This window comes from Scyliorhinus torazame, chromosome 6 (genome assembly GCF_047496885.1).
Source record: "Scyliorhinus torazame isolate Kashiwa2021f chromosome 6, sScyTor2.1, whole genome shotgun sequence".
In the NCBI taxonomy this organism is placed as follows: Eukaryota; Metazoa; Chordata; class Chondrichthyes; order Carcharhiniformes; family Scyliorhinidae; genus Scyliorhinus; species Scyliorhinus torazame.
The window spans coordinates 51,261,919-51,283,430 of NC_092712.1; the positions used below are offsets into that span (position 1 = coordinate 51,261,919).

A 21,512-nucleotide genomic window follows, 5' to 3' on the forward strand; every position below is an offset into this window, starting at 1 on the left:
AAAGATGATAATTTGCAAGGCTATGGGAAAAGAGCCGTGGTGTGGGAATTTTAAATAGGATAGCTCTTTCCAAGAGCTGGCACATGCATGATGGGCTGAATGGCCTCTATCTGAGCTGTTTTATTCTTTTTTAAAAATAAAATTAGAGTACCCAATTCATTTTTTCCAATTAAGGGCAATTTAGCGTGGCCAATCCACCTACCCTGCACATCTTTGAGTTGTGGGGTCGAAACCCACGCAAACACGGCGAGAATGTGCGAACTGCACAGGGACAGTGACCCAGAGCCGGGATCGAACCTGGGACCTCAGCGCCGTGAGGCAGCTGTGCTAAGCATTGCACCACCGTGCTGCAGCTATTTGATTCTATGATTTTATGTTACGGACAAGGTTAGTTATGGACAAGGCTGGTTTGGTCACTGCCAATTAATTTTCTTGACAATTCTGTAAAATAATCTATAGAATCCCTACAGTGCAGAAGGAGGCCATTCAGCCCATTGAGTCGGCACTGACCCTCCAAAATAGCACCTGACCTAGGTCCACTCCCATGCCTATCCTCATAACCCCACCTAACCTACCCATCTTTGGACTTTCGGAGGAAATCAAAGCACCCTGTTCCTCTTATCCTGACGGGTCATGAAGGTAAGCACAGTGTTACCGTGGTTAGCACTGCTGCCTCACAATGCCAGGGACCAGGGACCCAGGTTCGATTCCCGGCTTGGGTCACTGTGTGTGCGGAGTCTGCACGTTCTCCCCGTGTCTTTGTGGGTTTCCTCCGGGTGTTATGGTTTCCTCCTAGTCCAAAGACGTGCAGGTTAGATGGGATTATGGAGACAGGGCGGGGGAGTGGACCTATGTTTGTAGCTCTTTCAAAGGGTCTGAGCACACTTGGTGGGCCGAATTGCCTCCTTCTGCACTGTAGGGATTCTATAGATCATGGGTGATCTCCACGGAAAGGCATCAAGTGTTGTAAACGCCGGAGGAGGACCACATCCCATGAACATGAAAAGTCTTAAGGGCAGAAAGCTCTGGGCTCTCCTCTGCTGGAACACACACGTGAGAGACATCGAATCTCAGCCCGGGCGCTATGTTACATTGGTTTTTACAGCGTGTCCAACCCGTGGCTCTACCAATAAAGTGTGAGAAAGGGAGTGAAATGGAAACTAGGACACAAGCGTGCTCCAGTCATCCATTCTGTGCAGATTGACCATGGACAGGGGGGCGGGGGGGGGGGGGGAGACGTACTGTTAAAAATATATATTCTACTTCCCTTTAGCATTGTGGGAATCTGTTACAAATGCACTTGAGTCAATAGAGAGAGAAAGCAGAAATGGACTGAAGATGAGGAGGCAGACCAGAGATTAATGTGGTAACCAGGGAGTAAAATCCAAGTGATACGAAACACAGAGAACTAGTTCACGCTGTTCCTGCAGGACAATGGACATTGTGCACTTTTTGATACATATAAAACAGGTTACCACTTTGGTGTTCCAGACACACCTTATCTTGATCCAATTAATTTCAGGGGACAGACATAGGATGAGTTCAGTCAGGGAAGGTTTCTATTTCTGATTGAATCTTCATGCGTTTAAATGGGATTTGCTCAGAATCACTGTCCTCATTTTACATCAGCCCACGTGGGAGAGGTGTACAGAGCCCCCTCTGGCTTTTCAATGACTGGTCCCCACGTTGACAACGCTGGCCATTCGGCCCATTGGTTCCATACTGGGGTTAATGCTCCACATCCTCCCCACCCCCAATCAAATCCCGATCCCGCAGTCGAGACACCCGCAGATATTCCCAGAGACTGCCGAGATTGGAACAAGGGAGGATTTAAAACTCTGCACTCGCTGTCAAGAAAGGGAAATTGGCAAATCTTTTATTTAAAAAAAGAGAACTTTTACTCACCGGGGTTTTTTTTTCTTCTCCAGCCGTGGGCGGGCTCCAAAGCTGCTGCAATCGACTCTTTCTAACCTCGCCGGTCTGACAAGCTGAGGCTTTTCTGTTTTTTTGTTGCTGTTGATGGAAAATGGGCGCGCCGTTAAAGAGCTCCCGACATTCCGGGTAGCGCCCAGGAATGCACTGCCTGTGGGTGAGGATATCCCTTTAACTGGAGACCAGCCTCCCCTCCCTTACCCACACCTTCCCCTCTCTCTCCCTGGATGACAAGTCAATCAAAGGAGATGAAGGCTTGGGCTGGCAAATGGGCGAACATTAAATTGTTCAGCTCCCTGCCATGTATCCTTGAAGAATGCTTGCTGGATCATCCAGCTCCTGAGGTGTGGGAGGGGGTTATTATAGGAGGAGTATTGATTGGGAGGGGGGTATTGATTGGGAGGGGGTATTGGTTGCGGGGGTATTGATTGGGAGGGGGTATTGGTTGGGAAGGGGGTATTGATTGGGAGGGGGTATTGGTTGGGAAGGGGGTATTGATTGGGAGGGGGTATTGGTTGGGAGGGAGTATTGGTTGGGTATTGATTGGGAGGGGGTATTGGTTGCGGGGGTATTGATTGGGAGGGTTGTATTGATTGGGAGGGGTATTGATTGGGAGGGGGTATTGGTTGGGGGGTATTGATTGGGAGGGTGGTATTGATTGGGAGGGGGTATTGATTGGGAGGGGGTATTGATTGGGAGGGTGGTATTGATTAGGAGGGGTATTGATTGAGATGGGTATTGGTTGGGAGGGGGTATTGGTTGGGAGGGTGGTATTGATTGGGAGGGGGTATTGATTGGGAGTGGGGTATTGAGAGGAGGGTATTGATTGGGAGGGGTGTTTGATTGGGAGGGAGGTATTGGTTGGGGGGTGGTATTGATTGGGAGGGGTATTGGTTGGGAGGGGGGAATTGATTGGGAGGGGGTATTGATTGGGAGGGGTATTGGTTGGGTGTGGGTATTGATTGGGAGGGGGTATTGATTGGGAGGAGGCTATTGATTGGGAGGGGTAGTGGTTGGGAGGGGGGTATTGATTGGGAGGGGTATTTGTTGGGAGGGGGTATTGATTGGGATGGGTATTGATTGAGAGGAGGGTATTGATTGGGAGGGGGCAATTGATTGGGAGTGAGGGATTGTTTTGGAGGGTGTATTGATTGGGAGTGGTATTGGTTGGGAGGGAGGTATTGATTGGGAGGGGGGTATTGATTGGGAGGAGAATATTGATTGGGAGGGGGTATTGATTGGGTGGGATATTGATTGGGAGGGGGTATTGATTGGGAGGGGTATTGATTGGGAGGCGTATTGGTTGAGAGGGGGTATTGATTGGGAGGGGGTTATTGATTGGGAGGAGGGTATTGATTTGGAGGGGGTATTGTTTGGGAGAGGGTATTGATTGGGAGGGGGAATTGATTGGGAGGGGGGTATTGATTGGGAGGGTGGTATTGATTGGGAGGGGGTATTGATTGGGAGGGGGTATTGGTTGGGAGGGGGTATTGATTGGGAGGAGGATATTGATTGGGAGGGGTATTGGTTGGGAGGGAGGTATTGATTGGGAGGGAGGTATTGATTGGGAGGGGTATTGATTGGGAGGAGGGTATTGATTGGGAGGGGTATTGATTGGGAGGATGGTATTGGTTGGGAGGGGGTTTTGATTGGGAGGGGTATTGGTTGGGAGGGGGGTACTGTTTGGGAGGGAGATATTGATTGGGAGGGGGATATTGATTGGGAGGAGGGTATTGATTGGGAGCAGGGTATTGATTGGGAGGGGGGTATTGATTGGGAGGGGTATTGTTTGAGAGGGGGGTATTGATTGGGAGGGGGTTATTGATTGGGAGGGAGGTATTGTTTGGGAGGTTGTATTGATTGGGAGGGGTATTGATTGGGAGGAGGGTATTGATTGGGAGAGGGGTATTGATTGGGAGGGGGGTGTTGATTGGGAGGGAGGTATTGTTTGCGAGGGTGTATTGATTGGGAGGGGTATTGATTGGGAGGGGGTATTGATTGGGAGGGGGTATTGATTGGGAGGGGGTATTGATTAGGATGGTGTATTGATTGGGAGGGGTATTGATTGGGAGGGGGTATTGATTGGGAGGACGGTATTGATTGGGAGGGGGTATTGATTGGGAGGGGGTATTGATTGGGAGGGGGTATTGATTGGGAGGGGGTATTGATTGGGAGGGGGTATTGATTGGGAGGGGGTATTGATTGGGAGGAGGAGTCGCTTTGGAGGTTGAGAGCAAAACCAACTGCCCAACACTTATTCGACGCAGCTACTTGGGATCTTTCTGTTACTGCACCTCCTTCGCTAAGCTCCCCCCTCCTTTCCCCTCCCCTCTCCTCACCCCCTCCTCCACCCCTTATTCTCCCCACCCTCCCTCCCTCTGAGCGGCGACAGAAGATGCTGGATGTTGTCCAAGTGAGAGAGAGAGAGAGCCAGACAGAGAGAGAGAGTTGAGCAGTGTGCAGACAGCTCTGCTCACTGAACGATGTCAGGTAAATTCTACCCCCCATTTCATTGTGGGAATGTCATAGATTGAGAGGGGGCTTGGTTAGTAACGCAGCTCTCTGTTCCCTGTTCGGAACCAGTCAAGAAAACAGTCGCTATTTGAAAAAAAAAAGCCTTTTGTAATTACATTTGGAAATGCATGTTAATGGGAAAAGCTGCCCTGTCTACTTTACTGGGGATTTGAGGCTTGCGTTGTATGTGATCGAAGCTTGTCCTGTTTAATGCATTTTTGCCTGTTTCCATCCAGATTGAGAGCGGCTGAAATCTATTCCTTGACCAATGAATTCGGCAGGAGGAGGAGTGTTATCTGGGCACTGTGCACCCTGTATGCCACCCGATGCCGCTTCAATAACGGGACTAAGCCACGTTTCTGGACTCCGGAGTAAGTCCCAAGCAGAGTCTGCAAGCAGAGTTCCCTGAACCCCGGAGGTGATTTTTAATTCCCTCCCTCCCCTCTCCCGCCCAGAACTTGGATCTGAGGGATTCCCCCCCTAGTTGAACAGCATGGACTTGACCAACAGCAGCAGCAGCAGCCGCTGGAACAATCAGAGTGCAAGCCCGGGGGCGTTCGACTCCAGAGGGATTTCTGCCTTGGGTATCCTCATCCTGACCCTGCTGGCCACCTTGATGCTGGCCACCTTCCTGTGGAATGTCCTGGTGCTGCTCACCATCCTGAGGGTGCGCTCTTTCCACCGGGTGCCCCACAACCTGGTGGCCTCCATGGCCATCTCGGACGTGATGGTGGCCGCCCTGGTCATGCCCCTGAGCCTGGTGCACGAGCTGCACGGGCGGCACTGGCGGCTGGGCAAGGTGCTGTGCCAGCTCTGGGTCTCCTGCGACGTCCTCTGCTGCACGGCCAGCATCTGGAACGTGACTGCCATCGCCCTGGACCGCTACTGGTCCATCACCAGGCACCTGGAGTACACCCTGAAGACCAGGAAGAGGATCTCCAACACCATGATCGCCCTGACCTGGGCTCTGTCCGCCGTCATCTCCCTCTCGCCCCTCTTCGGCTGGGGCAAGACCTACTCGGAGCAGGACGACCAGTGCCAGGTCAGCCAGGAGCCCTCGTACACCATCTTCTCCACCTTCGGGGCCTTTTACCTGCCTCTCTGCGTCGTCCTCTTCGTCTACTGGAACATTTACAAAGCTGCCAAGTTTCGCATTGGAACCCGCAGGACCAATACCATCACTCCGATGCCCGAAGTGGTGGAGGTACATTGCTCATACTTAAAACTGCTTCAGCAGGGTACACTGCACTTTGAGTAGCTTCTATGTAATCCCTGTTGTGTGTGTGTGTGTGGGGGGGGGGGGGGGGGGGCGGGGGGGGGGGCATAGGAATAGGGAGAGAGAGAGGGCAGACAATAGAGAGAGAGTTTCAAAGGGAAAGAGGTGACAGAGAACGAGGTGAGAGAGAGGTGACAGAGAACGAGATGGAGAAAGGGTGCAGGAGAGGGAGAGAGAGGCAGATGAGCAAATCCACGAAAGAGAGGGGAAGTCACAGGGAAAGAGAGAGAGAGAGAGGACATTCACAGGAAAGAAAAGAGCAACAGCAAGCGAGACAAAAGAAAACGTAAAGAGTTAAATGTTCGGGGAAATGACAACATACACCAGAGAGAGGGACGAGTCAGGAAGTGGAGAGAATAACACACAAAGGAAGAGAGAAACAATAATGACGAGAAAGAAGCACAGAGGGAAATGGAGAGGGAGGACAAGTAAACAGGGAAAGAGAGAGAAAGTGTATGAGTGCGAGAAATTATGTCAGGTGGGGGGAAAGAACTAGGCAGGAGGGGAAAGATAAGTCACAGGGAAAGAGAAATAACGAGAAAGGGAGAGAAAAGATGAGAGGAGGGGAGAGAGAAAAGGGTTGAGAATGGAAGAGAGAGGGAGAGAGAAAGGAGGGAGAGAGAAAGGCAGAAGGAAGGAGAGGGACGGAGGGAGAGGAGGGTGGAAGAAAGGAGAGGGAGGGTCAGGAGAGAGGGAAGGAGAGAGGTAGTTAGGGAGAGAGCAGGGAAGGAGAGGGAGGAGGGGAGAGGGGAGGGAGGGACAGAGACATGAGGGAGAGCGAAGGAGGGAGGGAGAGAGGTAGGTAGAGAGAGGGGTGAGGGGGAAGGAGAGGGAGGGGGGGAAGGAGAGAAGAGGGGAGAGAGGGAGAGAATGGGGAGAGGGAGGGAGAGAGGGATGGAGGAAGAGAGAACAGAGAAAGGGGGGAGAGAGGGCGAAGGAGGAAGAGGAGAGGGAGAAGGAGGAACAGGGGAGAAGTGAGGGAGAGAGAAGTAGGGAAAATGAGAGAGGGGGAAGGAAATAGAGAAAGGGGAGGGAGAGGATGGTGAGGTGGGGCAAAGGAGGGAGAGAAAGGAGGGATAGAGAGTGAGGGGGAGAGGGAGAAAGGAGAGCGGCGGGAGGGAGAAAGGGATGGGAGAGGTAGGGAGGGCGAAGGGGAGGTAGAGAGAGAGAAAGGGAACGAGGGGAAGGAGAGGGAGGAAGGTGAGGGGAAGGAGAGTGAGGGAGAGAAGAAGCGAGAAAGGAGGGCGAGAGGGAGAGAAAAGATTGGGAGGGAGATGGAGGGGGGGAGAGAGGGGGCGAGGGAGGGAGAGAGAGGGGGAAGGGAGGAACGGAGATGGAGGGCGAATGGAGAGGAGGGGAGAGGAAGAGATATGGAGAGAGGGGGTGAGGGAGGGAGAGGGAGAGAGAGAGGGCTCATGGAGGGAGAGGAAGGGGGGAGAGGGAGGTAGAGGGAAGGAGAATGAGGGAACGAGAGGGGGCGAAGGAGGGAGAGAAAGGGGGAAAGAGGGAGAGGGAAGGAGAGTGAGGGAGAAAGAAAGGGAGAGAGGGGACGATGGAGGGAGAGGAAGAGGGAGGGGGAGAGGAAGAGAGGGGGCGAGGGAGGGAGAGAAAGGAAGAGGAAGGGGAGGGAGAGGGAACGAGAGGGAGGGAGAGAGAGGGGTCGATGGAGGGAAAGGGAGAGGAGGGGAGGGGGAGAGGGAGGGAGAGGGAAGGAGAATGAGGGAGTGTGAGGGAGAAGGGTCGATGGAGAGAGGGAAAGGAAGAGGTGGGGGGCGGAGGGAGAGGGAAAGAGAGAGAGGGAGGGGAGAGAGGGAGATGGAGGGAAAGGGGGAGGAGAGCGGAAAGGGAGGCAGAGGGAAGGAGAGTGAGGGAGGGGGGGAGAGAGGGAGATGGAGGGAAAGGGAGAGGAGAGGGGAAAGGGAGGCAGAGAAGGAGAGTGAGGGAGGGGGGAGAGAGGGAGATGGAGGGAAAGGGAGAGGAGGGGGGAAAGGGAGGGAGAGGGAAGGAGAATGAGGGAGAGGGGGAGATGGCGGGAACTAAAGGCGATAAGGGAGGGAGAGGGGGTGAGGGAAAGGGAGGGAGAGGGGGTGGGGGAAGGCAGCCCAGTCAATGTATTAATCTCTCTCCAGATAAAACGCTCAGTGCGCGTTAGTGAAACAATATTCCTGTGCTGAAATGCATGCTGTGGGTAAAGGAAAGCTGAGAGGGGGTGTTGGACGGGCCGCTACTCATCACCCTTTCCTTCTGCCAGGTGAAAGAGGCGAGCCAGCAGCCTGAGATGGTCTTCACTGTCCGCCACGCCACCGTCACTTTCCAGACCGACGGCGACACGTGGCGGGAACAGAAGGAGAAGAAAGCGGCGCTGATGGTGGGCATCCTGATCGGGGTCTTCGTGCTGTGCTGGATCCCATTCTTCATCACCGAGCTCATCAACCCGCTGTGCTCGTGTGACATCCCCCCGGTGTGGAAGAGCGTCTTCCTGTGGCTCGGCTACTCCAACTCCTTCTTCAACCCCCTCATCTACACGGCGTTCAACAAGAACTACAACAACGCCTTCAGGAACCTCTTCTCCAGGCAGCGGTGAGGTGTCGGCCCCTGGGCAGCCCGCCGCCCTCTTCACTGAGTTCCTGTCAGATCAGTGAACCCACAGCAGGGTGCATGAGGTAAAGCAGCCAAGAAGACAGGGAGCTTGCAGTATTGTACCTGCTCAGACCCTGGGGACGGGTGTTTCCTCGACAACCTCTGACAGTGTTGCTGTGATCAAACATTCCCTTGCCAAATATCTGTAAATATTTCACCGATACACCCCCCCCCCCCCCCCCCACAAAGCATTATAAACTCTAGAAGGCCAGTACATCTCCTGTTGCTGGGCCAGGCACGTTACGGGGGGGCAGGCTGCAACATTCACAGCTTTCCAATAATGAATTCTGTCAAATCTATTTTATATCGAACTCTTAATGACTTAAAGACTTCGTCTCCCTCTGTCTCCACACCCCAACCTGGCTCCAAGCGTCCTCTCTCTATTTCTCTCTCTCTTTCAGTAATAAAGTTCCTCTTAAAAAACAGTAATCTTGTTCAATGCTTGGCATACATCATATTCACTATGGGATAGTCTGGAGATGAACGAAAACAGCAGCAGCCAGAGCAGTGGCACCACGGCTGGCTCTGATGTTCAGAAGGGAGGGTCAAAGCGCAGAAGAGTAATAGTAATAGGGGACTCTATAGTCAGGGGCACAGATAGGCGCTTCTGTGGACGTGAAAGAGACTCCAGGATGGTATGTTGCCTCCCTGGTGCCAGGGTCCAGGATGTCTCCGAACGGGTAGAGGGAATTCTGAAGGGGGAGGGCAAACAGGCAGAGGTCGTTGTACATATTGGTACTAACGACATAGGCAGGAAGGGGCATGAGGTCCTGCAGCAGGAGTTCAGGGAGCTAGGCAGAAAGTTAAAGGACAGGACCTCGAGGGTTGTAATCTCGGGATTACTCCCTGTGCCACGTGCCAGTGAGGCTAGAAATAGGAAGATAGAGCAGACAAACACGTGGCTAAACAGCTGGTGTAGGAGGGAGGGTTTCCGTTTTCTGGACCACTGGGAGCTCTTCCGGGGCAGGTGTGACCTGTATAAGATGGACGGGTTGCATCTAAACCGGAGAGGCATAAATATCCTGGCCGCGAGGTTTGCTAGTGTCACACGGGAGGGTTTAAACTAGTATGGCAGGGGGGTGGGTACGGGAGCAATAGGTCAGAAGGTGAGAGCATTGAGGGAGAACTAGGGAATAGGGACAGTGTGGCTCTGAGGCAGAGCAGACGGGGAAAAGTTGCTGAACACAGCGGGTCTGGTGGCCTGAAGTGCATATGTTTTAATGCAAGGAGCATTACGGGTAAGGCAGATGAACTTAGAGCTTGGATTACTACTTGGAACTATGATGTTATTGCCATTACAGAGACCTGGTTGAGGGAAGGGCAGGATTGGCAGCTAAACGTTCCAGGATTTAGATGTTTCAGGCGGGATAGAGGGGGATGTAAAAGGGGAGGCGGAGTTGCGCTACTTGTTCGGGAGAATATCACAGCTATACTGCGAGAGGACACCTCCGAGGGCAGTGAGGCTATATGGGTAGAGATCAGGAATAAGAAGGGTGCAGTCACAATGTTGGGGGTATACTACAGGCCTCCCAACAGCCAGCGGGAGATAGAGGAGCAGATAGGTAGACAGATTTTGGAAAAGAGTAAAAACAACAGGGTTGTGGTGATGGGAGACTTCAACTTCCCCAATATTGACTGGGACTCACTTAGTGCCAGGGGCTTAGACGGGGCAGAGTTTGTAAGGAGCATCCAGGAGGGCTTCTTAAAACAATATGTAAACAGTCCAACTAGGGAAGGGGCGGTACTGGACCTGGTATTGGGGAATGAGCCCGGCCAGGTGGTAGATGTTTCAGTAGGGGAGCATTTCGGTAACAGTGACCACAATTCAGTAAGTTTTAAAGTACTGGTGGACAAGGATAAGAGTGGTCCGAGGATGAATGTGCTAAATTGGGGGAAGGCTAATTATGACAATATTAGGCGGGAACTGAAGAACATAGATTGGGGGCGGATGTTTGAGGGCAAATCAACATCTGACATGTGGGAGGCTTTCAAGTGTCAGTTGAAGGGAATACAGGACAGGCATGTTCCTGTGAGGAAGAAAGATAAATACGGCAATTTTCGGGAACCTTGGATGACGAGTGATATTGTAGGCCTCGTCAAAAAGAAAAAGGAGGCATTTGTCAGGGCTAAAAGGCTGGGAACAGACGAAGCATGTGTGGCATATAAGGAAAGTAGGAAGGAACTTAAGCAAGGAGTCAGGAGGGCTAGAAGGGGTCATGAAAAGTCATTGGCAAATAGGGTTAAGGAAAATCCCAAGGCTTTTTACACGTACATAAAAAGCAAGAGGGTAGCCAGGGAAAGGGTTGGCCCACTGAAGGATAGGCAAGGGAATCTATGTGTGGAGCCAGAGGAAATGGGCGAGGTACTAAATGAATACTTTGCATCAGTATTCACCAAAGAGAAGGAATTGGTAGATGTTGAGTCTGGAGAAGGGGGTGTAGATAGCCTGGGTCACATTGTGATCCAAAAAGACGAGGTGTTGGGTGTCTTAAAAAATATTAAGGTAGATAAGTCCCCAGGGCCTGATGGGATCTACCCCAGAATACTGAAGGAGGCTGGAGAGGAAATTGCTGAGGCCTTGACAGAAATCTTTGGATCCTCGCTGTCTTCAGGGGATGTCCCGGAGGACTGGAGAATAGCCAATGTTGTTCCTCTGTTTAAGAAGGGTAGCAAGGATAATCCCGGGAACTACAGGCCGGTGAGCCTTACTTCAGTGGTAGGGAAATTACTGGAGAGAATTCTTCGAGACAGGATCTACTCCCATTTGGAAGCAAATGGACGTATTAGTGAGAGGCAGCACGGTTTTGTGAAGGGGAGGTCGTGTCTCACTAACTTGATAGAGTTTTTCGAGGAGGTCACTAAGATGATTGATGCAGGTAGGGCAGTGGATGTTGTCTACATGGACTTCAGTAAGGCCTTTGACAAGGTCCCTCATGGTAGACTAGTACAAAAGGTGAAGTCACACGGGATCAGGGGTGAGCTGGCAAGGTGGATTCAGAACTGGCTAGGCCATAGAAGGCAGAGGGTAGCAATGGAGGGATGCTTTTCTAATTGGAGGGCTGTGACCAGTGGTGTTCCACAGGGATCAGTGCTGGGACCTTTGCTGTTTGTAGTATATATAAATGATTTGGAGGAAAATGTAACTGGTCTGATTAGTAAGTTTGCAGACGACACAAAGGTTGGTGGAATTGCGGATAGCGATGAGGACTGTCTGAGGATACAGCAGGATTTAGGTTGTCTGGAGACTTGGGCGGAGAGATGGCAGATGGAGTTTAATCCGGACAAATGTGAGGTAATGCATTTTGGAAGGGCTAATGCAGGTAGGGAATATACAGTGAATGGTAGAACCCTCAAGAGTATTGAAAGTCAAAGAGATCTAGGAGTACAGGTCCACAGGTCATTGAAAGGGGCAACACAGGTGGAGAAGGTAGTCAAGAAGGCATACGGCATGCTTGCCTTCATTGGACGGGGCATTGAGTATAAGAATTGGCAAGTCATGTTGCAGCTGTATAGAACCATAGTTAGGCCACACTTGGAGTATAGTGTTCAATTCTGGTCGCCACACTACCAGAAGGATGTGGAGGCTTTAGAGAGGGTGCAGAAGAGATTTACCAGAATGTTGCCTGGTATGGAGGGCATAAGCTATGAGGAGCGATTGAATAAACTCGGTTTGTTCTCTCTGGAACGAAGGAGGTTGAGGGGCGACCTGATAGAGGTCTACAAAATTATGAGGGGCATAGACAGAGTGGATAGTCAGAGGCTTTTCCCCAGGGTAGAGGGGTCAATTACTAGGGGGCATAGGTTTAAGGTGAGAGGGGCAAGGTTTAGAGTAGATGTACGAGGCAAGTTTTTTACGCAGAGGGTAGTGGGTGCCTGGAACTCGCTACCGGAGGAGGTAGTGGAAGCAGGGACGATAGGGACATTTAAGGGGCATCTTGACAAATATATGAATAGGATGGGAATAGAAGGATACGGACCCAGGAAGTGTAGAAGATTGTAGTTTAGTCGGGCAGTATGGTCGGCGCGGGCTTGGAGGGCCGAAGGGCCTGTTCCTGTGCTGTACATTTCTTTGTTCTTTGTTCTTTGAATGTTTGAAATACACAGCAGTGTTGGAACAAAAGGGGTGAAAAAAGCGAAATCATAAATGGTAGAATTATACAGCTCAGAAACCGGCCATTCAGCCCGTCCTAACTGCTGGACCGCTTTTCCCCATGGCCCCAAAATATTTGTTTTTCCTTTTCAGGTATACATCCAATTCCAATGGTGTATTTTTTCCTATATATATATCTCAGGTGGCAGAGATCTGAACCAACCCAACTTTGAAACTAAAGGTTACCCATTTATAGAATCATAGAATTTACAGTGCAGAAGGAGGCCATTCAGCCCATTGAGTCGGCACCAGCGCTCAGAAACAGCATCCCACCTAAGCCCACACCTCCACCCTATCCCTGCAACCTAGTAACCCCACCTAACCGTTTTTTTGGACACTAAGGGCAATTTAGCATGGCCAATCCGCCTAACCTGCACATCTTTGGACTGTGGGAGGAAACCGGAGCACCCGGAGGAAACCCACGCAGGCACGGGGAGAACATGCATACTCCGAACAGACAGTGACCCAAGCTGGGAATCGAACCTGGGACCCTGGAGCTGTGAGGCAACTGTGCTCCCATGCCACCTACCTGGCACCTTGTGAATAGAACTTTTGGGTCCATCTGGCTATTCTGAGGTATTCTCATCATTTTTCTTGTGAGTGTGAACAGACAGAATGGGCAAATCATTGGCAAATGAAGTTCAACATAGATCAATGTGAGGTAGTACATTTTGATTGGAAAAACTTTGCCCTTTTTACTTGAGAGGTGCAAGTCTCGGTGGAGTTAGAGGAACAGAGGGATCACAATGTACATATGGATCAGTCACTGAAAGTTACGCCACAAGTTAACAAGGCCACGAAAAAATGCAAACCGAACGCTGGGCTTTATTTCTTGAGGGGTAGAATTGAAAAGTAGGGAAGCTGTGCTCAATGTGTGCTGAACCTTGGTTAAACCACATTACAGGCACTTTATGGGGGCTGGTTTAGCTTAGTTCGCTGGACAGCTAGTTCATGATGAGTGAGACTAGCAGCGTGGGTTCAATTCCCATACCAGCTGAGGTTATTCTCAACCTTGACCCCCACACCCCCCTGCCTGAGGTGTGGTGAGCCTCAGATTAAATCATCACCAGTCAGCTCTCCCCCTCAAAGGGAGAAGCAGCCTGTGGTCATGGGACTATGTCAACTGCTTTTACTGTGTGCAGTCCTGGTTGCCACATTATAGAAGGGATATAGAGGCATTGGAGAGGGCGCAGAGAGATTTACATGTATGATACCAAGAATGCACAGGTACAGGAAAGGATTGACAGGCCGGGCCTTATTTATGTTGGGACAAATGGCTGGGGGGGGGGGAGAGTGGAGTGATATAAATTTTTAGAACAATGAAAGGTTTTGATTAAGTAGACACAGAGAGAATGTTTTCTCTTGTGGGCGGGGCAAAACTAGATGCTATCGATATAAGATAGTCACTCAGAAATCGAATAACGAAGTCAGAACAAATATCTTTATCCAAATAGTAATGAGAATGTGGAACTGTCAAGAACACAAGAAACAGGAGCAAGGATAGACTATTTGGTCCATCGAGCCGGCTCTAACATTCAGTACGATGATGGCTCAACTTGGGCTTCAACTCCATTTTCCTGCCTGTTCCCTATCTCCCTTAATTCCCTGAGAGACCAAATATCTGTCTGTCACAGCGTTACATATATTCAGCAATAGAGCATCCACAGTCCTTTGGGGTAGTGAATGCCAAAGGTTCATAACCGTTTGAGTGAAGTAATTTCTTCTCATCTCAGTCCTAAATGATCAGTTGATTCCCCCTTCTCTCTTTTCCCCAGTGTTTCAGATTCCCTGACCAGCAGAAACAATGTCGGTATCCACCCTGTCAAGCCCCTTCAGAATTTTAAAGACTATGCCTTGGCGATTGCATCATATAATAAAATATTGAGTTTTTGTCCGTTTGGACTACTTCGATTGGTCGTGTTTCGATTGGGGTGTTTATTTGGCGGGCGGGGGGTGCCAGGCACATGTGAAGGCACTCTTGGCACATGGAGGAATAGAGTGTGACATACATGTGCGGCTGCCAACAGCCCCCCACCCCACCAACTCCCTGTGGACTTGAAATGAGCCACCCCCCACACACCCTGCAGGGCCAATTGTGCCTCCCCACCCCACCTCGATGACACAACACTCACCTGTCCGAGGTCTCCCCTCCCCCAATGGGGGTGGGGATGGGGTTGGGTTGGGCGAGAGACCGGTGCGGCAGGTGAAGAGGAAGAGACAGTGCAAGGTAAGAAGAACCCAAAACAAAGGTACACTGCCTGGTGCACTGACTGACACTGCCTGGAGGCATTGTTTCCATGAGGGATAGGTTGGGATTAATGGGAGGGATGGGGATGGAAAGTGAGACACTGAATGGAAAGGATGGAATGGAATGTGGATGGCATGGGAGGGAGAGCATTGCATGGGAAGGAGAAGATGCCATGTGAAGGGATGGATGGAATGAGAATTGGTTCAGTGGTGAAATGGGGAATTATTTGATGCAACATGTTGGGTCAGAACTTCCTTAGAGTGGAAACCACCATCGGAATGCCATCTTGCTCCTTTTTACCTAGTCGGGAGCTGCACATTTCTTGCCTGACCTTCCTATTCGGGCCTGTTGAGAAAGATACGGTGCAGTGGGTTCCTGAGAATGTCAGTGCTGAGCAGTGGCATCATGGGAAGCGAGACTATGCCCCCTTTTCACAGCAATGCTGCCGTAAAGCAGGAAGAAGGTAAGGGTGGAGTGGTGAGGGGGATAGGATGATGCAAAGGGGAAGGTTGAGGGAGGGAGGGGGGTATGATGGGTAGGTGATACAATGGGGAAGGGGGTATGATGGGAACATGATAAGATGAGGGAGGGAGGAGCGGGTACGAAGGGAATGGGTGTTCAACGGGGAAGAGGGCATGATGGAGGTAGGATGTGGGAGGGATGGAGGTATGTAGGATGGGGAGGGGTATAATTGGGAAGGGGATGCAATGGGCTGAGGGGGTAGGATGAAGAAGGGAGTGAGAGGCTGGGAACGGGTGTACGATATGGGAGGGAGGTATATTGGGGAAGAGGTATGATGGGGAGGTGGTAGCATGATGGACAGAGGTAGGATAGGGATGGGGTATGTTGGGCCGGGGGCATTGGGGGAGTGGAAACCTTGGAGGGGTGAGTGTTGTGTCATCGAGGTGGGGTGTGGGATGCACAATTGGCCCTGCAGGGTGTGTGAGGGGTGGCTCATTTCATGTCCACAGGGAGTCGGTGGGGTGGGGAATACTGTGGAATGGGGGGGAGCCCTCAGGGGGTTTGGGGGGGGGTGATGTGGAGGAAGTCCCCTGAGGTGTTAATGAGTTTGGGTGAGGGCAGTCCCATGGGTGAGTAGTCCGGGCTGGGGGAGTCTTCGGAGGGGTTGGTGCGAGGGCAGTCCAAGGTGCGTTAGTTTGGGGTGGGGCAGTCTTATAATGGGGAGGTAATGGGGCGGTGGGGGAGCTGCTCAGCGATTTGTTGTATAGGGAGAGCCATAGAAAATAGAAGCAGGAGGAGGCCACTCAGCCCTTCGAGCCTGCTCCGCCATTCATGATCTTGGCTGATCATCAAGTTCTATACCCTGATCCCGCTTTCCTCCCTTGATCCCTTTAGCCCCGAGAGCTATATCTAATTCTTGAAATTACATAACTAATGTTTTTGTGGTAGTGAATTCCACAGACTCACCACTCTCTGGGTGAAGACATTTCTCCTCACCTCAGTCCTGAAAGGTTTACCCCTTACCCTCAAACTATCACCCCTAGTTCTGGACTCCTCACCATCAGGAACATTCTTTCTGAATCCGCCCTGTCTAATTCTGTTAGAATTTTGTAAGTTTCTATGAGATAACCTCTCACTCTTCTGGGCTCCAATGAATATAATCCTAACTGACTTAGTATCTCCTCATATGACAGTCCCGCCATCCCAGGAATCAGCCTGGTAAACCTTCACTGCACTCCCTCCACAGCAAGAACATCCTTCCTCAGATAAGGACACCAAAACTGCACACAATACTCCAGGTGTGGCCTCACCAATGCCCTGTACAATTACAGTAAAACATCTCTATTCCTATTATCAAATTCTCTTGCTATGAAGGCCAACATACCATTTGCCTTCTTTACTGCCTGCTGTACCTGCATGCTTACTTTCATGCATGGGTGGCACGGTAGCACAGTGGTTAGCACAGTTACTTCACAGCTCCTGTGTCCCAGGTTCGATTTCTGGCTTAGGTCACTGTCTGTGCGGAGTCTGCACGTTCTCCCCGTGTCTGCGTGGGTTTCCTCCGGGTTTTCCGGTTTCCTCCCACAGTCCAAAGATGTGTAGGTTAGGTGGATTAGCTATGCTAAATTGCCCTTAGTGTCCAAAAAAGGTTAGGTGGGGTAACTAGGTTACAGGGGTAGGGTGGAGGTGTGGCCTTAGGTCGGGTGCTCTTTCCAAAGGGCCGATGGGCCAAATGGCCTCCTTTTGCACTGTAAATTCTATGATCAGCTGATGCACGGGGACACCATGATCTCGCGGAGTATCCACCTCTCTCAATTTACATCCATTCAAATAATAATCTGCCTTCCTACTTTTGCTATCTAAGCAGATAACCTCACATTTATCCACATTGTACAGCATATGCCATGCGTGTGCCCACTCACTCAGCCTGTTCAAATCCCGCTGAAGCATCTCTATATCCTCCTCACAGCTCACCCTCCAACCAACTTTGTATCATCTGCAAATTTGGAGAAAATATATTTAGTTCCCTCGTCCAAATCATTAATATATAATGTGAACAGTTGGGGGCCTAGCCCTGTGGTACCCCACTAGTTACTGCCTGCCAGTCAGGAAAATACACATTTATTCCAACTTTTTACTTCCTGTCTGCTAACCAGATTTCTTTCCATCTAAAGACACTACCTGTAATCCCATATACTTTAACTTTACATATTAATCTGCTATGTGCAACCTTGTGGGAAGCCTTCTGAAAGTCTAAATAAACCACATCCACCGGTTCTCCCTGGTCAACTCTACTTGATGCATCATCAAAGATTTCTAGTAGATTTGCCAAGCATTAAGTCCCTATCGTAAATCCATGCTGACCTTGTCTGATTACGCCACTGCTTTCCAGATGCTGTGCCACAAAACCTTTGGCTGGGGGGACTGGTCTGGGCCTTTACAATAGGTACCCAGAATTTAGAAGAGATTTCAATTCTTCAATGTTTGCAACTTAAATAGCATTTCGGTGTGGCTCCCAGTGCGTGAAGCCTGCACTTCTGGGAAATTGCCATGCAAACCCTTACTGTGAATGTCCGAGAGGGATTCCCCAGTGCATCATTGGGGTGCCCCCTCCAATCCGACTCTGGGGGAGCTGGGAAGTTCCAGTTTCCAGCTGTTACTGGTGGAAGAATTGCGGAATCATCTCCATTCTGGACTTATGTTGTCAGGAAATGCAGTTTTCAATTATTCCTGAGATCCACCCTACCACAGGCCTTTCTTTTTTTTTCTCTCTCTTGTTTCCCCTCACCACCTCTGCATCTTTATCCATGGCTCTGCACTTGCTGTTGATTTCTAACTGGCTACCACAGGGAGCATTTGAAGTGAATGGTATGGATGAATTAAAGGGGAAAGCTAGGCAATGGAATGAGGTAGAAGGGCTTGAATATTAGGATGATAGATTTTAAAGAGGAAAGATGTGAGGATGTTCAAGTGGAGCATAAATGCTGGCATGGAGTGCCTGGGCCGAATAACTTGTTTCTATGCCTTATAACCTATCAAATCCTATGCAATCCAACCTGGCAAGTCATGTTGCAGCTGTATAGAACCTTAGTTAGGCCACACTTGGAGTATAGTGTTCAATTCTGGTCGCCACACTACCAGAAGGATGTGGAGGCTTTAGAGAGGGTGCAGACGAGATTTACCAGAATGTTGCCTGGTATGGAGGACATAAGCTATGAGGAGCGATTGAATAAACTCGGTTTGTTCTCACTGGAACGAAGGAGGTTGAGGGGCGACCTGATAGAGGTATACAAAATTATGAGGGGCATAGACAGAGTGGATAGTCAGAGGCTTTTCCCCAGGGTAGAGGGGTCAATTACTAGGGGGCATAGGTTTAAGGTGAGAGGGGCAAGGTTTAGAGTAGATGTACGAGGCAAGTTTTTTACGCAGAGGGTAGTGGGTGCCTGGAACTCGCTACCGGAGGAGGTAGTGGAAGCAGGGACGATAGGGACATTTAAGGGGCATCTTGACAAATATATGAATAGGATGGGAATAGAAGGATACGGACCCAGGAAGTGTAGAAGATTGTAGTTTAGTCGGGCAGTATGGTCGGCACGGGCTTGGAGGGCCGAAGGGCCTGTTCCTGTGCTGTACATTTCTTTGTTCTTTGTTTGTTCTTTGAACAAGTCTGGTTTGCAGGTATTGGCTAACTTTCTTGTCTATTTCCAGCATTTCCTGCTTTTATTTCAGAATTTCAGTGTCGTAGAAGATTTTCTGTTGAGAGATGAATCTAGAGTGACAGCTAATTATTTTCAGGGGACGTGTGGTTTACAAAGTGCTTTTATAATTAGGACTTCATTTCACTGGGTCATTAAAGTGCAGAATTCAAAAGAAACACTTACTGATGCCTTTCAAATCAAATTGAATCAAATTGCTGGGTTTCAGAGCCATCCACTCAGAACTTTCTCTGGCGCTGCTTGAGTGAAGTCCTTGGTGCACTACCATGCGCAGCCATCACTCCTGGTGGCGCTGCTGGCAATGGTGAGCTTATGGGTGGCTGGCAGCTCACACCAATTGGGATTTTTGTCACTGGGGTCCTAAATCCTGGGAAGGCCCGACACTGGCTAGTTAAGCACCTGACAGGCACTTAATTCAGTTAGGCCCTCCCCATTGAAGCAGCGCAGATTTCCCACAGACTCCCAAACGTTGGGCACGACATATGTCCAGAACATTTTATTCCAATCCTGAACTCTGTTTCCCTCTCTCCAGTAGATGCTGCCTGACCTACTGACTGTTTTCTAGCATTTTCTGTTTTTATTTCCTACAACCTACTTATCATGTGTTAGCTTACATAATTTCCGATCTGGTGCTGTACACAGATCGTACCCACGCTGAGTCAAAGGTGCACCGCAACATACGCAGCTGAAGACATGGCCACCAGTGGTGTAATGGTGGGATGGCGAATGTAGTGGGTGGTGGGGGGGGGGGGGGGGGGGGGGGGGGGCTGGGGGGGGGGGGGGGGCTGGGGGGGGGGGGGCTGCACAAGAGTCCAATGTTGAAGGAAGATAGGATTCTTGGAGAATTACAGAACTAGAGGGTGGTTACAGAGATAGTGAACATCAAGGCAATGTTGAGATTTGAACACAAGACTAAGGCAGGGTTTTCCAGAAGATCAGACCCGATGGTCCTAATTCTGCTCCTCTATCTTATGGCCGTATCCCGGCAGCAGCCAATGGCGAATCACTTCCACTGCCTGAAAACACGCCAAGGGGAGAGGGGGCGGAAAATCGGGGCCAAAGAATTTTGAATTTGAAGCATTGGTTCATTGTGGACTGATGTAATTCAGCAAGCACATGGCGATGGACGAGTGGAACTTGGTGCAGGTTTGAGCGGGGGCAGCAGTTCTGGATGCTGAGCCGGAAGTTAACAGAAGCATGGATAAAGGTTTCAGGGGCCGATAAGCTGGAGCAAGAGCCGAGATAGTATAAGAAGATGGGTTTACGGGCAGCACGGTGGCGCAGTGGTTAGCACTACTGCCTCACGGCGGCGAGGTCCTCAGTTCGATCCCGGCCCTGGGTCACTTCTGGTGTGGAATTTGCACTTCTCCCCGTGTTTGTGTGGGTTTCGCTCCCACAATACAAAGATGTGCAGGGTAGGTGGATTGGCTGTGCTAAATTGCCCCTTAATTGGAAAAAGTGAATTGGGTACTTTAAATTTATAAAATAAAGAAGATAGGTTTATGAGGGCACATAAAGGCAGCGACAAAGTTAAATATCCATAAACATTTTATTAGAATGATTGCAAAATTGATGGCTTTCAGATTTTTAGAATCTTAAATGGCCTTGTTACTGCAAACAAAACCTGATTTGTACTGTTGAAAGAGAGAGAAGAAGAGCGGCAGATGAACGTCCAGCTGTCAGCAGACATATCTCTTTGTGAATGCACAAATGTGTGCAAGTTGCTGAAATACAATCAAATGTAAATTCATTTTTACTATTCATCAGCATTAAGCTTTGTTCGAGTGCAATTTAATTTTCAAGGTTGTTAATCTGTGGGTTTATACATTTTAATACAGTGGTTTTAATTTTCATCTATTAGTTAGGGAAAACTATGTTGAAGTGTTGATTTCATTCACAGGAAGATCTCTTTTCCTGGGTCCAGGGTTGCGTTACCATCCAGGAAAATCAAAATCCGGCTCAATAATAATCTTTATTATTGTCACATGTAGGCTTACATTAACGCTGCAATGAAGTTACTACGAAAATCCCCTGGTCGCCACACTCCGACGCCTGTTCGGATACACAGAGGGAGAATTCAAAATGTCCAATTCACCTAAGAAGCACATCTTTCAAGACTTGTGGGAGGAAACCAGAGCACCCGGACGGGAAACCCATGCAGATACAGGGAGAACGTGCAGACTCCGCACAGACAGTAACCCAAGCGGGAATCGAACCTGAAACCTTAGCGCTGTGAAACAACAGTCTAATCACTGTGCTACTATGCCGCCTGTGCTACCATGACGCCCTCAGCTCAAGTTTGTGCGAAGGCTCAAAACAGATAAGGGAGGCTTAAGGCTGCTGTGCTGTGAGTGGAAAGAACAAGGAATGAGCCCCAGCTTCTGTCGAAAGAACAATAGTGGATCATATAATTCTCAACAGTTTTTTGCAAACTGATGCTCAAAAATTATAATCTAATATGCATATTTAAATTAAATCATAACTGTCATCAATATGAAGTCGAGCTTGAATACAGTCAAAATTTCTTTCAATGAGGAACCGTACGATGGAACTCTTGTTAATGGAAAGGATTTG

At 49.8% G+C, this 21,512-nt stretch overlaps 1 protein-coding gene and 1 long non-coding RNA gene across 4 annotated transcripts in view; one reads left to right on the plus strand and one right to left on the minus strand.

The window, feature by feature from the left end:
• LOC140424784 (uncharacterized) overlaps window positions 1-1,999 on the minus strand; it is a 91,662-nt gene extending 89,663 nt beyond the window's left edge. Inside the window, exon 1 of the long non-coding RNA XR_011947689.1 lies at window positions 1,906-1,999. This is a non-coding gene — a long non-coding RNA (uncharacterized lncRNA). The remainder of the gene's footprint in view (window positions 1-1,905) is intronic.
• Window positions 2,000-8,791, plus strand: LOC140424783 (5-hydroxytryptamine receptor 5A-like). 3 transcript variants are annotated; one of them, XM_072508197.1, is made up of 3 exons: window positions 2,000-2,089; window positions 4,683-5,650; window positions 7,974-8,791. In XM_072508197.1, exons 2-3 carry the CDS (start codon window positions 4,940-4,942, stop codon window positions 8,304-8,306), a joined length of 1,044 nt encoding a protein of 347 aa, XP_072364298.1. In that variant the 5' UTR covers window positions 2,000-2,089; window positions 4,683-4,939; the 3' UTR covers window positions 8,307-8,791. The 3 variants fall into 3 exon arrangements, with proteins under 3 accessions (XP_072364298.1, XP_072364297.1, XP_072364296.1); XM_072508196.1 differs by lacking the exon at window positions 2,000-2,089 and adding an exon at window positions 2,129-2,276; XM_072508195.1 differs by lacking the exon at window positions 2,000-2,089 and adding an exon at window positions 4,161-4,422.
• The last annotated feature ends 12,721 nt before the right edge of the window (window positions 8,792-21,512 follow it).

What these genes read in the sequence shown, in the direction of transcription:
- LOC140424783 (XM_072508197.1), top strand. Translation starts at nt 4,940, where the DNA reads ATGGACTTGACCAACAGCAGCAGCAGCAGCCGCTGGAACAATCAGAGT. An exon ending in CGATGCCCGAAGTGGTGGAG is followed by an intron (nt 5,651 to 7,973) that starts GTACATTGCTCA and finishes TCCTTCTGCCAG; the next exon opens with GTGAAAGAGGCGAGCCAGCA.